This window comes from Grammomys surdaster, unplaced genomic scaffold (assembly GCF_004785775.1).
Source record: "Grammomys surdaster isolate TR1022 unplaced genomic scaffold, NIH_TR_1.0 168, whole genome shotgun sequence".
Lineage (NCBI taxonomy): Eukaryota > Metazoa > Chordata > Mammalia > Rodentia > Muridae > Grammomys > Grammomys surdaster.
In genome coordinates, this window is record NW_021604616.1 from 2,698,800 (window position 1) to 2,714,278 (window position 15,479).

At 36.0% G+C, this 15,479-nt stretch overlaps 1 protein-coding gene across 1 annotated transcript in view; it reads right to left on the reverse strand.

The window, feature by feature from the left end:
- The window catches only part of Lama2 (laminin subunit alpha 2), a 575,131-nt gene that overhangs the window by 78,379 nt on the left and 481,273 nt on the right, over positions 1–15,479 (reverse strand). The window contains exon 41 of the mRNA XM_028766419.1: positions 6,762–6,864. Coding sequence (XP_028622252.1) covers positions 6,762–6,864 — 103 coding nt within the window. The remainder of the gene's footprint in view (positions 1–6,761; positions 6,865–15,479) is intronic.

Here is a 15,479-nt window from a genome sequence, read left to right on the forward strand (position 1 = left end):
ATTGGTACATGTACCCAGAGTGAGCAGGTCAGGGGAGAATATATTCCTCAGAAAAGAGCCAGAATGCTTTAACCTAAGTGTGTCTGCCCATCTTGTTGCTAAGCGTAGGGCTGTTGTAGGACCTGCATCAACAACAAACAGCTGACAAATCACCATCCTGTTTTCCATTGACCTTCTTCTAGAAGGAATGCAAGGAAAGGAAGATTGATAATTGTGAACTAGCAGTGATCTGGACATGAATGAATACTGAACACATTAATGATCCACTCCCAAAGCACATAAAGGCATTTGTAGGCAGCCCAATTGTATCACTCTCATAATCCACATGCAGCCATGCCTATAGTACATCCTATGCTAATATAATGACATCATCTTGTTTAAAGTGCTTCACTTTGGCTAATGCAAGCCAAAGATCCAACTGTACAGAAAACAAAGCATAAACTAGGCCAGCAAAGCACATCTCTAAAATATCACTCTGCCCATTTATATCACTAATATATTACTATTTTTGATTTTAGCCTCTCAAATATAGTTTCCAAGTCACTGAATCTTCTCTGTCAATTACAGATCATCTTTCTTTTAACTTCTGCCATCACTGCTGGTTCTAAAATGAAGCTATTGATTCAGTTACCAAAGCCTTCTTTGTGAAATGGAGCTGGTCTGATGACGAGGGGAATCCCAGGATTAAGGCATTACACCGGAGTTCTTCCTTGGTTAAGGAAATAAAACTGTAAGTATTTTATCTTTTACCTTCCTGATTGGATTTAATTTTTTTAATAATCAACAAAATATTCAAATTCTGTAGCAAGCAAGATATTCAGGTATAGTTTTTTAAAAAGCTATTAATTTTGAGGACTTCACTGGGATTTTACTATTTTCTGCATTCTCATAGCATAAAAATGGCTGAAAAAATCTGCCCATTTTTCAGGAGAAACATCCAGTAACAGTAGCCACGTCATTCTGTCTTCTTTCTGAAAGTTTCATCCACCAAGCCTCAAGATTCCCCTCCTCTCTCTTGCTCTGGCTCTCTGGCTCTTGCTCTCTAGCGCTCTCTAGTGCTCTCTAGCGCTCTCTAGTGTTCTCTATCGTGCGAGCGGTCTCTCTGTCTCTCTCTGTCTCTCTGTCTGTCTCTGTCTCTGTCTGTCTCTGTCTGTCTCTGTCTCTGTCTCTGTCTCTCTCTCTCTCTCTCTCTCTCTCTCTCTCTCTCTCTCTCTCTCTCTCCTCTTTTTCATAGAAGATAGTGTTTCAGGCATGAACTAGATAAAGATGGAACTCATAAAGGGAGGAACTCTAAAGCACTCTAGAAGCAGAGAGTGAGAATGTGCCTGCCAGCAAAACTGCCTTTGATGCAAGCACAGTGATTCATATCCACGCCAGAAAGTCCTAGCCAAAGCAGTTCCCTGGACACGTTTGGAAACAACATCTACAGTCATCAGTGCTTTCTCAGGTTTTGCATGTGTTGGGGACAGTGCCATGGGTCCTCTACATCCACTCTAGGGCTCAAGATAGTTTCAGTTCTCAGAATTTCATTTTGCTGTTCTTTGAGGTAAGATACATAGAGAATATGGGGAAGTATCTGACATAGCAATTATTTAGTTCAACTTGTTTGGGCAAGAGTTAGGGAACCACTTCCATATAATAACAGATTTGTGTTCATTTGCTTAGTTGGCTACACTTATTAACTAAAACACAGAAGTAAGGGGACCTTCAGATCAGGGTGCTTTGTTCTATTTATTTCAAGTCTTAAGTGATGTTTTGCAAAACAGTGAATACATTTTCAAAACTGAGTAACACCAAAAGACTTTGAGTGAGTGGCTTCACTTCCCCCTGAAGTCATTTTCTTCAAAGCCTTTGTCGGTGTTCCTGTTGAAATGTTCTTTTTTATAACCATAAGTATTTATTGAGATTTCCAATGTATAGATAATTTCTGCATGTTGTCATTGCTTTATAAGGTCTTCCTTTCTTAAATGTGTATATATATATATATATATATATATATATATATATATATATCTTCTTTTAGAACATCCAGTTCTTTGTTAAATCAATGAAACATTGACTTTGTTTATTTATTATTTGTATGTTTATTTTTGCTGTGTTGAAAGTCTCATGACACACTGTCACATAGGAGGGAGGGCTATACAACATGGCTATTAATAATGTAAACTTCAAAATTGAAATGTTGAAATGTTTACTGGAGAACCTATCACAAACCTTTAATAGCCTGCCCTTCCTTTAAAGATTTGATGCAACCTGCAAAAATTTAGCTCACTTTAATTCTAGCAATGAATTTTTTTCTCCATGATCTCAAAACATTCTTTCTTTACCTACCTAGAAAATAAATTTAAAAGAGAAGGGTGTATTAGCCACATTGGTCTTAGTAGAAGAAACTTTATTTTTCCAGAATTGATACCAACCAGGTCCATCTATATACATAAAATGCACTGAGTTATATATATATATATTAACTTATAATTTACATATTAAATACATAATTTACATATATCACATGAATATATGAGTGTCTACAATATATAGTTTTATAATTTCTTAGATATATGGGACCTTCAAGATGTGTATTTGCTGTGCTGTCAATCAGTTGTCATGATAAATCAGAGACAAAGCTGAGATCATATCATTTGTATGGTAGAGTTCTTCCTGATCCAACCACAGAACAGCAAGTGAGTCACATTATAATCTTAGTTTAGTTTGTGAGTTGCTCATTTTCCCCCAAGATGAAAGCATGTCTTTTAACTACAAGGCTTTTATTACAGTTTCTTATGCTATCTTGATCTCCTATAGATTTGGAAGTACACACACACACACATACACACACATCAATATTTGTATACTTTACATTATTTACAAAGCACTCATTGATCAAGCAGAAAGCATCCAAATTAGGTCTTCTTGGAATGGGTACAAAGATTGACAGGCCCCTAACAGATGCTAACTACAACTGCTGTGCTCTTCTTCCCATTAGGAGATCATAGCAGACCTCTTCTGACAGGAGGACACATGTCTAGTGACATGGTCACTAAATGTTTAAGATGTGGAGAGAGGTAGTTCTTTCCACAACTAGATTAATAAAAGTAAATGACAAGACTCGAGACCCACATCCTATTCCTGCCTGAAAGCCTGTAGACTTCTTTGGTATTTATTAGCCAGCAAGGTAACTGAACTTGAAATCTTTTAAATAGACTATGTCTTTCTGGTTTCATGCAAGCCCCCGCCATCCTTTGAGATACAAGGAAGTATTTGTATTTATCTCCATCATGTCCAAACCAACTGGTAAATTCCCTTCCACCTCCTAAAATCCTAGATTCTGGTTCTGAACACACAACAAAGCCTAGGTAACTTGCAGGGGGGCATCAGTGTGTATTGTGTAGGACCCTGTCTTTGGCTAAGATGGCACTAATGAACTTCCTGAGAGTTTGCCGACAAAATGAGGCAGATACTGAGCAGGCAAGTCTCACTTCCAGGGAAGATTATTCCTAATGCTAATACCTCGATGTTGCTACTATTTTGATATTTCTTCTATGTCATGTTTAATAGTGCCTTAATATTCCTATTTATTAAAATGGGTATAAAATATATAATAAAATCTTTTTCTAATATAAGAATAGAACCTTAACCATAAGTATTGTAAATGCACCATCTCCATTGTCTCATATTTTTCTGATACAGTTGTGTGGAGTACCTGCCTGAGTACTTGGTGCACCATAGTACAGAACAAAGGTATCGACTGGTGAAATAAATGTAAAATGATGGGAACATAGCTTTTTCCAGTTCTGTATTTGCACAGTACTGTATATCTAGGAATTCTCAGATTGACTATTAGTACATTAATTATTCTTCAGCTTAGAATAATCTTTTTGTTTCACATCAGCAATTCCCAGTTTATAGAAGGATTACTTATTTTCCTACATAATTAGCTAATTTCACTCTCCTTTGGCAAAGCTAACAATTAGAGCTAAACCAGGAAGTAAATAAAATTGAAATCTACTCCACTGAGAGGAAGCACATAATATCTTAGCATTCACCCAGTTTCCACCCTGTAAACTACTTCACTCATTGCCCTGTACATATTCTGTGAGAACCCCAACAGACTATTTTATTGACAGAACTTTTTGTTCCTCTGTAAGGCATTATTCACCTGGTGGCATTAATTCATCTTCTGACCCTTTCGATCCTCAGCTTGTCCCTCATCTCAAATCCATCACCAAAATGATTTTTTATCTCCACTGACATTCAAATGTGTGTTGGAGACTATCTTCAAAGCTCAAACATGTGCAATGGCAAATTTACTTTTAACAGATGTATATTCAAAAATTAAAAAGCAAAACAAATCGCTTCTGGCAAGTTCAGACTCCCTCAAGGCAAGGACAGCATAAAAATGGCAGGGAGCAGCAATAAGTCATTTGTGACCAGAGTACAGGAACAAATTGGGTTGCGCTGACTTGAATGAGCAACAAATTAGAAATATGGAGGGTATGATGGCCCTGCCATTTTTATTCTCTCTAACTCCAGGCACCACAGAGAGAGAAATGACTAAATCTCTATTTTAATAGCTGCTGTCAAGAGTTTTGCTCTGCAGGGCCTATTTCAGCAGTTCCTCGTAGTAATATATGGCATTTCCCTGATTAACAGCCATTTTATAACCTGTGTAATTGGCCACAAATCAGGAGAATGTCATAACGTAGCAAGAAAACATTCCCATTTCCGTCATGGTCTTGGCTTGGTTTTCTGGGGGAATTGTTACTTGAGTAGTTTGTGGGTTTTCATTACTTTAAATAATGTACTACCTGAAGTACAAAAAAAGACATTTAAACTAATGAACACTTCTGTCTCCTAACCCTTCCTACCACCCTGGTCTTCAGATTTTCCAAATGAAACAAAATGGAATTGCACCTTTTTATGTGGGACATTAGGATTTAGGGGAAACAAAGGCAAGGACAGGGTGTGACACAATGTCAACTATGTCAAGGTCTCAGTTCAGGAATGAGATCTCAATGAACATCTCTACACTCAATACTCAAAATACAAGCACTTTCATAAATTGTATACTGTTTGAGACTGGGTCTCACATAGTCCAGACCAGCCTCAAACTTGCTATGTAATGAAAGATGATGTTGAACTTCTGACCCTCCTGCTACTACCTCTCCAGCATAGCAGCCACACTCAGTATATGAGGGTCTAGGAACTGAACTCAGGGGCTCATGCATAATAGGTACATATTCTACCCACTTAGCTACATCCCTAGTCACCCTCACCTTTAACATCAAAATTAATAGAGAAGATTCAGAAAGAATAATATGTCAAATGTTTGAATAAAGACAGAGTCTGGCTCTGTATGGGCACAGTACATTTAACCGTACTGAGTTAAGACCCTGAGTAAACTGCAGCCTCTAGCATGGTCAATAGAGAGGAAAGAGTGGCTACAAAGGATTTTGAGCAATTCTACATGTTCAGTAAGAAAACAGAGCATGGCTCTTTACTGTCCTTCGGGCTGGAGTGGACATATCAGCTCCACAGAAGTATGTAGCTAGGCACTTGTGTAATGCAGAGTCTAAACCATTTGAGTATCAAAGCGATAGTTATAACAGAGGTGGCTCTTGTAATTCCATATTAGTTGCTAAGGGAGTCTAGGTCGTTTGACTTTAAAGCTGAATTTAAACTGTTTCAAACTCTATGTTTTCTAATTCAAGTAAAACAATTAAAATCTCTGCTGTCATTCACTTATAATTTATTATTTATTTCAAATCAGTAATTATTTCATAATTTGAACTAGGCAGTGTGTTATACATTATAAATTCAATGTTAAGAAGACCTTATGTCTTTCCTGAAGAGTATTAAGCCCATAACAGACGTGGTTTGACAGGACTGTGGAAAAGACTGCACAGACAGGTTGAGTGTGAATCAAATATTCTGTTGTTTGTTAGATAAGACATCTCAGCAGAGATTGTCTTTATTTTTTTCCATACAAAGTCTCACAGTTATTTAACTATTGAGTGAGTGAGTGAGTGAGTGAGTGAGTGAGTGGTTGAATGTGTGGTGAGTGTGTGAATGAGTGTATGGTACATGTGTGAGTAAGTGATTGTGTGAAGAGTGAGGGATGGAGCCTAGGATCCTGGGTGCAGTAGGTGAGTCCACTATCAGATTCTTTTCCCAGCTCAAAGACTGGTCTGATTGTGAACTTCATCTTCTCTTGCCCTTTCTACCTCCATGCACAATGCTGTTAACCTGTAATGGGATGCTCTGTGAGAAGATATGTAGATGAAGAAATTACGGGAGAATGAGCAAATTTAAGGAGATATAATCCAACTATGAACGTATGGCACTTGGAATAACAGCCTGTGTGCGAGTCCATGTGTAGCAACAATTGGGAGGTAGACCCAAGCCAGACAACATTGAAGGTTTCACGAACACTTTTCTGCCACATCCTCCTATCTCATATTTTTAAATCTGTATTTTATTTCTAAAATCAAATCAAATCAAATGGAGTTTGGCAGTGTAAAGATTTATTACACTAAAATTTTCTGTTTTAGATAGGTGGAACAATGCTATAGAAACTAGGTTAAAATTACGAAATGTTGTTTGATGAAGCTTGAAGACTAAGTGCTATCAGGCTTGTGAGAAAGGTCACTTGTATTATCTATATGTGTCATGGCTCACAAGTTCAGTTTTTAATGGCATGGCACAGAATACTCCCGTTATAATGCTATTAACCTTATCATTATTGAAACATCAGACACACTAACCTTTCACATCATTTGCTAACTTCTTGGCTTCATTGAGGATCCTGAAGCTCTTCTGAAGGGAGCCTTTGGCATCTTCTCTTAATAAGCCCTGAGGACTTGTTGCCTGTGGATAGAAGAAAGGTGTCACATATTAAACCACAGGGGAGTGAACCATAGAAGGCAATGCATATACAGAGTTTACTTTAAGAATTATGCATTTAGAGTTTCAGGTTTTCAATGCATATTTGATGAGTAGAAACTGTTTCTTGTGGCTTGAGAATCCTTTGGGCATTCTTGTTTAAGCCAAGTAGAGAAAGTAGAGATGGTGAGTACCTTGGCATACCAGAGATGAAAAGAAGAAACTAGGAGAGTGTGTTACTATAAAATTAACAACACAAAGTAGAATTTAGATTTCCTGAATGAAGGCTTCAAGAGTTGCAGGACATCATCTGTCAGTATGAAGGGCTAGAGAAGTGAAGCAAATTAAGACCTAACCCCATCCACTGACTTTCCCTTTCATCATCTTTTGTTGTTACAAGGTGACCAGAAAGCCCTCCTTACATTCTCAGTGTGGAAATGAAGACAAACACCAATCTCTTCCCAAACACATCCCCAGGTTCCACTGTAACAGATGGACTTTTAAATGACAATCTTAGAACTGCCAAGGATCTCCAGCAAAGACATATTATCTCAGTCTTAGACATGAACAAAGCAACAGCAAGATAATATAACTGAAGAAGCATCACAGAGAAAAATGAGAACTCGTTTTTTTTATATCCCTAGGTTCTGTGTGTGTGTGTGTGTGTGTGTGTGTGTGTGTGTGTGTGTGTGTGTGAGAGAGAGAGAGAGAGAGAGAGAGAGAGAGAGAGCATATTGATGGGTGAAGTACAACTTCCTGTGTTATAGGTGTCATTCCTACGTGCTGCTACCATTTTCCTTTGAGATAGAGTCTCCCATTAGCCAAGAACTCCCTGGTAGAGTTGAGAATCAGTCTGTCTCTGCTTCCTCAACCTTGAGAATACAAACAACTATGTTTAGTTAAGTTTTTAAATTTGACTCCCAGGGATCAAATTCAAGTCCTCCCACATTTTGACATAACACAGCCTTCATATCATGACAATAAAAGGGCGAAGACACTATAGTTTCTTTGTATTCTCTTCCTTTTCCCTCCACTCACATCTTCCTTCCAGTTCATCTTATTTCTAATATAATCTTTGCATCTCCTACAGTCTTCTATAAATTTAATAATTTAGCATAGCCTCCCTTTAGCCAGCTTATTCCCCTATGGTGTGTATCAATAAATGGTTGCAACTGGTATGAACTTTTTCTACACGGATATGCCTTAAAGCATTTATTCATTCACTCATTTATCACCTGAAGGCTATAAATTTTGTTTTCAGCCCTGAGAATGCTAAATAGAGCTTCTTTGTCCATTCTTGAACAGTGTTTCTATTAACATGTGTTTTTATTCCCCTAGAAGTAAGTATCCTGACATGGAATGACTGGATCACATATAGGTATAGCATTGAGATTGTAAGAAACCACTAGCCAATAGATAAAGTATTTAAACTGTTTTATGTTCCCATCAACAGAGTGTTCTATTTCTGTACATTCTTTCTAACACTCTCTCACTATTTTGAAAAGTTTAATATTCTAATGTTGCTATTTTGCTTCAGTTTTAATTTTTCTATTGACTCACCATGCTAAGCGTCTTTTCCTATATTTGTCATCCTCCTTGGTGGATAACCTGTTTAAATCTTTAGTTGTTTGCTTTTGGGACAGGGAACTATGTATCTCAGGATGGCTTAGAAGTCACTATGCAGCCAAGATTGAACTGCAGATCTTCCTTTCTCATTTCTCACAAGTGCTGGGATCAAAGATAAGCTTGATGTTTAAATCATTTGTTTCATTTTTTATTGAGTTATTTGTTCTTATTAAGTTTTGAAGGATATTAACATGTTCTTGTTATGAGTCATTGATCAGAAAGATAATTTTGTAACTGATTTTACTATATTGGGATTTAAATTTATATTTTATTAAAATTAATTTATTAAAGGCATCATCTCTAAATTTTAATGAAATCTGTTTATTATTTTTCCCATGGCAAGTATTAGGCTTTCAGAATTGTGTACTAAAATGTTTTACCTAAGGTTAAATATATTTCTTACATGTCTTAAGTGTTCCATATCTGTATACTTTATTCACAGATCTATAATGTTTTCTGGGTACTTTTGGAATATGGTATAAGATATTTTTGTACACAAATATCCAATTCCTATGTGTGCATTTATTGACTTGACATGAATTGCTTTTGTAAGCATCAGAATCTTTGGATCATGTGATCTTGATATACTTCTGGACTCTTCTGATTTAAGGAGCTACTTGTTAATATTGACCAATGTCACATTGTCTACACATTGTAAGCTTGTAGAAAGAATTGAAGTCCAATAAAACAACTGTGTTATTGTGGTTTTTTAGTCCCAATGAATTCAACAGATATGCCATTTTATAAAGAATAAATGCTATCCAGGTTTTATTAGGATTTCTTCAGTGTATATTTCAATGTGTCTAAAATTGTCAGTGTAAGAATATTGGATTTTCTGACTCAGACATAGTCTATCTCTTGATTAGTTGGCTTTATTTATTTTAACAATGTTCAGTTTCTGAGTATTTTGAGCTCTTATAAAATTGTTCCTATCTTGATTAATGATGCTATTGCTCATTTTAAACCTCAACTTCTAATTCATTTCTAACAGAATGTACACATGATTAATTTTGTGTATTTATGTCATACTCTTTAACTGTGATCAATCTGTTTATCAGTTTTAGTAACATTTTTTAACAGATGGCAATGGCGACCACACTTAGACAGCACGGTGCTTCAGAGGGAATACTGAGTACATTGTGCTCAGTGTGGGTCACTTTGTTTCCTGTCCCCTCCCTACAGGGCTGGCTGCCTTCTGCAGGACATCACTGAATGAAAGTGATGAGTGTAGCATCTTTTCATTTTTCCTGAACTAAGAAGAAAACTTTGAAACATTTTGCCTCAAGTATGATGGTAGTGGAAGGTTTTTCTTCTATGTAACAGACCTTCATAGTTAATATGCAGAGAAGTTCTCTTAGTCACAGTATGCTGAGAATATTTTTAAGAAATGACTTGGGATTCTGTTATTTTTCCTATACCCACAGACATAACTGTTATGATTTATGTTTTTAATATTTTAAAACATTGATTTTCAAATGTTATTTCTATTACATTCCTTTAATTAACTTTACTTAGAAATATATATAATCTTTTTAATGAATAGTCAGATTGGATGTGTTATAATTTTGTCAATAATCTTTATACTGCATTCGTGAAGAAAATGAGTATATACTTTTGCTGTTATTTACTGACTTTGCCTGGTATTTGTATGAGAGTAATAGTGGGTTGATAAAATGGTGAAATATATATATATATATATATATATACATACACACACACACACACACACACACACATATATATATATATATATATATATATATAATTTTTGAGGTTAAAAGGTTTTTGTAACTTGTTAATTTTATTTTATATGCAATGGTGTTTTACCTGCCCACATGTCTGGAACGGGAGTTATAAGTAGTTGTGAGCTGCCATGTGGGTGCTGGGAATTGAACCTGGATTCCCTGGAAGAATAGCCAGTGCTCTTAACCTCTGAGCCATCTCTGCAGTCCTATCAAGCTAGTCTAATTATTCATTTATTTGTGGGTAAATGTTAACAGTTTGTGATTTGTAAAAAAGGTGTCTATTTCAATAAGATTGTTAGATTATTGGCACAGCATAACTTAAATATATTCTGAATTTCTTTTCCTTTCTGTATAAGGTACAGTGAGATCACCTTTTTTTTTTTCAGTTTCTTTTTTTTTTCTGGAAAGTTTCCCACTTTAATCTTCTAACAATTTTTTTCTATTCAATTGGAATAATATATTGGCTTTTTGGAAAATGTGAACAATTAAAAGAAAATGCAAAGACTTACAAAGAGACAGCATTGAGAAATACAAAAGAAAGCGTTCTTGGGCTGACAGCTATACAATGTCTAATCTATAGTTTACAGAAAGTATCTAATTTTATAATTTTTTTTCTCAAATCGTAATTAAGAGATCACATCTTTTATTGCCAGCTTTGGAGATGATCAATCTGGCTGGCTGGTTATCACCTTTCGATCATCCATTGCATGTTGTACTTTTACCTGTCACAAGCCTACATACTTCTTGGCTAATTTTCTTACTGTCCTGATCTCATTTTGCTTCTTCTTTTATGTTTAATTTTTTTAAAAAAACGTTATGCCCTTTTATTCCAATAATTGTATTTCCCTTAAATTTTAGAAAGCTTGGAATTTCTGTGGAGCTATAGTTTCCTATTCCTCCCTGACCTGTAAAGAGATAAGTGATATATGAAGGCAGAGAGGAGAGAGAATAAAAATTATTGACAAAGGCAGAGGGGCAGGTGACTTTGATGCTGGGATGAGCAACCAAGTATTTCTGTTCCACAGGCTTGAGGAGTGTGCAGACTTACCATGAAATAAAACTGTTAGATATGACCTTTCCATAATGTTTGTAATCAGATTAGGGGTACTGGGAAATGAGCAATTGGAGCCATTAGTAGTTCCAGAGTAGGTGAGTACATCAGTGTTGTACCAAGAGACACTGCAGTGAGCAGTTTTAGGAGAAAAGAGGCACTAAGCTGACTATTGCAATAGGTCCATGGAATTGAAAGATTTGAATGTACAAAATGTCAAGGAATTAAAAAAAAAAATCAAGGCTGGAGAGATGGCTCAGTGGTTAAGAAGAGCACTGACTGCTCTTCCAGAGGTCTGGAGTTCAATTCCCAGCAACCACATGGTTCCTCAGAACCATGGGATTGTAATGGCCTCTGATCTTCTCAGGTATGTCTGAAGGCAGCTAGTACTCTTATACATAAAATAAATAAACAAATCTTTGTTTTAAAGCCTTAATATTTTCAGTCAATCTTCAAAATGTTAAGTAGCTGATGGCATGCAGCTGAGTTACAGCAATCTGCTAGTACCCAGGTTTGAGAGGCATGCTCTCGGATGATAACGGAATGGCGGGCACTAGCATCTTTTGGATGAACAGAACTGTTTCGACTCATTGGAATTTGGAGAAGCTCTTTCCAACATTGCTCAGTAAGTTACAGAAGCACAGCAGCAGAATCCAGACAGGTGATAAAGCAGCATTCTCTACGCTAATTACTCCTCATACATATTCATGAGCATCACATCTGAGTTTCAGAGCTGAGTCTACAAAATATGTGAAATACAAATGAGAGTCTCAGAGCTGCAAGATACTGCGTTTTTTGTTTTTAAAGATTGTATTTTTTATAAATATGTTCTTTTGTTCTGAGCATATGGTTTTATATATGTTGTATATAAGTATACATATAATTTACTAGGTTTACTATTATTTAAAATATAATTTATTTTATGTAAGTTTTAATACAATGTGGAAGAGTTTAAGATACAATAGGAAAAAATATATATGTATATATATGAAATTATTATTTAACCAAGGGAATAACAGCTAACTGCTTTTTTATGTTAATTTTATTCTTTGTTAAAAACCCAAAGTAGCTCATATTGAAACAAAATGTTATTAATATTTAATTAATTCATTGAATGTATTAATTTGTCTGATAAATGTTTTCGGTTTTGAAGACAATGGTCATTCCTGGGTTTCAAAAATGGGAAGACAGTGGCTTTTCCTGATGAAACTAGAGTCAAGCAAAGGAGACAAAACAAGCTCAAACATCATTATCAAGGAACAAATGACCTCTTCACTAGGGATCAGAAGTATGACACCAGGAGTTGCCTTGTGAGGGAAGGAGGGAGAAGGGAGCCCTGAAGGTCAGTTAGGGTTCATCAACTAGATAAACTATGCCTTGGTGACTTATTTTTTAAAAGCTTAAAAGCTGTTTATCTTGCTTTCTGTATTAGCCTTTATAATTTCCTTCAAATAAATTTATCACGGATAAATTTCCTGAGTTTGTTCAAAGAGTTGACTATTTGAATACATGTGGAATATTCATTTATATTTTTTTAAAATAGTAACTGACAGTGCCATTCTGTTTAGGAGAAGAAGACAAAGTAAACACTTCCAGAAGGGGGAATATGTGAAGATAATATGACAGCTTATGTGATTTTAAATTTAAAATATTTTCAACAAAGAAAACTATTTAACATGTAAAAGTTATATGTAATGTTGGTAATTAGGTGCAATATTTTTACATAAAGTTTGTAAAGAGGAAATTGTATATGTCACAGTGCTAGACTACTGTGGAAATTAAGAGTGAAGTACTGATTATGATGAATTATCAGAGAAATGAGGGAATGTACTTTTACATACATTCAAAAAGATATAACGTTTGAGAGTAATGTTAAAAAATGTGTTTTTGAAGTCTGTTGCTATATGAACTTACAAATCAGTTACACCAAAAAGACACAGTTGTGGAAAAAGTACTAGCATAAGAAGAAATATGGGACAGATAGACAACAATATTATAAATAATCATTTGTGGTTAGATGGATGCTGTACAATTTTACTGTCTTCCCCCTTCCTGGCCAGTATTTAGTATTTTAAAATAATAGACAGGAATTGTTTTTATACTATTATAAAGATCATATGTGTTTGAAAATAAGGAAATCACTGTGTAACAACTTAAACATAGTTTTTAAAATTAAGCTGTTTTTCTTTTTAAACTTTAGTATGATTACTATATGTGTGTATTTAACACATGTGTGAGTGCAGGTACAAACACATCTTCTCACACTAGTCGATGTTAGAGGACAACTTGATTTAGCAGTGTCCTTCCACTGTAGGACCCAGGAAGTGAACTCATGTTCTCAAACACCCATAGCAAGCTCTTTTGCAAGGTGAACCCAGTTGAATCCAGTTACAGATTTTTAAAGTACTAGTAACTAAAAAGGATTCAAGTGGATCAAGTAGATCACTAGTGGATCAAGTTGATCACTTATGGATCGTGACATTAGATCTAGAATTATAAAGTCCTTGTGGAAGACTGAAAGCATGCAGAGTCAGCAGAAAATTCCCATGATTGCTTCCAGGAATCCAAGTTCATGGCTGACTTTTTAGCTTGCTGAGGACCCAAAGACAACAGGAAGGGAACTTAAAATATGAAAAAAAATCTGATAAATATTTTGTCAAATGTTCAAAAATATAAAAACATAAAGAATTTTTTTCCTTTGATTCTGCTGTGATAGCCACGATCGAATTAGGGATGCAGTGCCACAGGCTTACTGTCGCAAGGCAGGCACTGGGCTGGCGACCTTTGGTAACATTGGATGCTATTACTTTGTAAATACACCCAACGGTGAGTCATAAAAAAGCACTGGCTTTTTTGCTTCCAATAGATAATTATTTAGTCATTTACTTAAGTGTGTGTATCTTGTACTAAGAAAATGAGCCAGGTCCTGGTGGAATACTGAAGCTGGTTTTCACACACAGACTCAATATAGACTGTGCACCTTAGATCTTCTCTGACTTTTTTTGTATTTGTGATATGGGAAATATTGAGTTCTCAGTTATGATGCCAACTCAGCAATAAAGATGAACAAGGTGCTGTTCTCCAGATTCAATGTCACGTTGAACTTTAATATCAAGTGTAGGTTCCTATTATTTTCTCACCAACATTACTATCCCTTCCTGCAGAGTGCCCCCACCCCTCTGGAGGAAGAACAATCAGAAGGTGTCCTTTAAGGACAGCAAATGGATGGTGAGAACAGATTCCTTCATTCTTAGAACAACTGTGGGTAGAGATCTAAAGCTACACATGTGGGCCCACTGCCATGTTCACCACCAGGAACAAGAAAAGAAGCTCTTAAGATGACTGCATTATTGAAAAAGCAAATGGCAAACGATACAGACAAGGTATCCTCGCACCCTGGGTAAATAAAACCTGGGGTACTGTGTGCTGTAAGTGAGGCATAACTCACTCATCACAGCAGGAACTAAACCTATAATACCCCATGCAAGGGGGAATGAAACCCACATCTGCAGGATAGATGAAGAGATACTTAAAAGAGATCTAGAAGTCATTGCTCCCCAGGGTGTGATCTCAGAAGTGAGAAGTGTGAATTCTGGGAATTATAACTTGAAATCATCAATCCCCCTTTAAAATACACAGATACAAACATGCACATATCTTCACGTAAGGAGCTTACAGGAAGTAGAGAAACTGCTTCCAGACCCATGTTAGTCTTACTTTCCTAATCAAAAATAAATAAATAAATAAATAAATAAATAAATAAATAAATACTAACCTTACAGGGATGTTTTACATTTTTCTTTCTCATTGTTATTTTAATTAAAACATTTAACTAGAGGATGAGCCACCTCTACAAAGCATACAGAGAAGAGAAATGCAAACATCTGCACTCTTGTCCTCCTATCAGAAACAGAATCTTCCCGAGTCCTAAGTCCCCCCTGTTTCAATACATTTGAAAATGTTTTATACGAACTTCCTCATTTCTATTAAAAGGATTGTTCTATATGTATAAAAGGAATGGAGGGAGACAGGGAGACAGGGAAGCAGGGGGCAGAGGGTGAGGAATGAAGGAGCAGGGGGCAGGGGGGCAAGAGGCAGGGGCAGGGAGGTAGGAAGGAAAGAACGAAGGAAGGGAGGAAGGGAGGGAGAGAGGGAAGAAGGAAGGGAGAGAGGGAGGA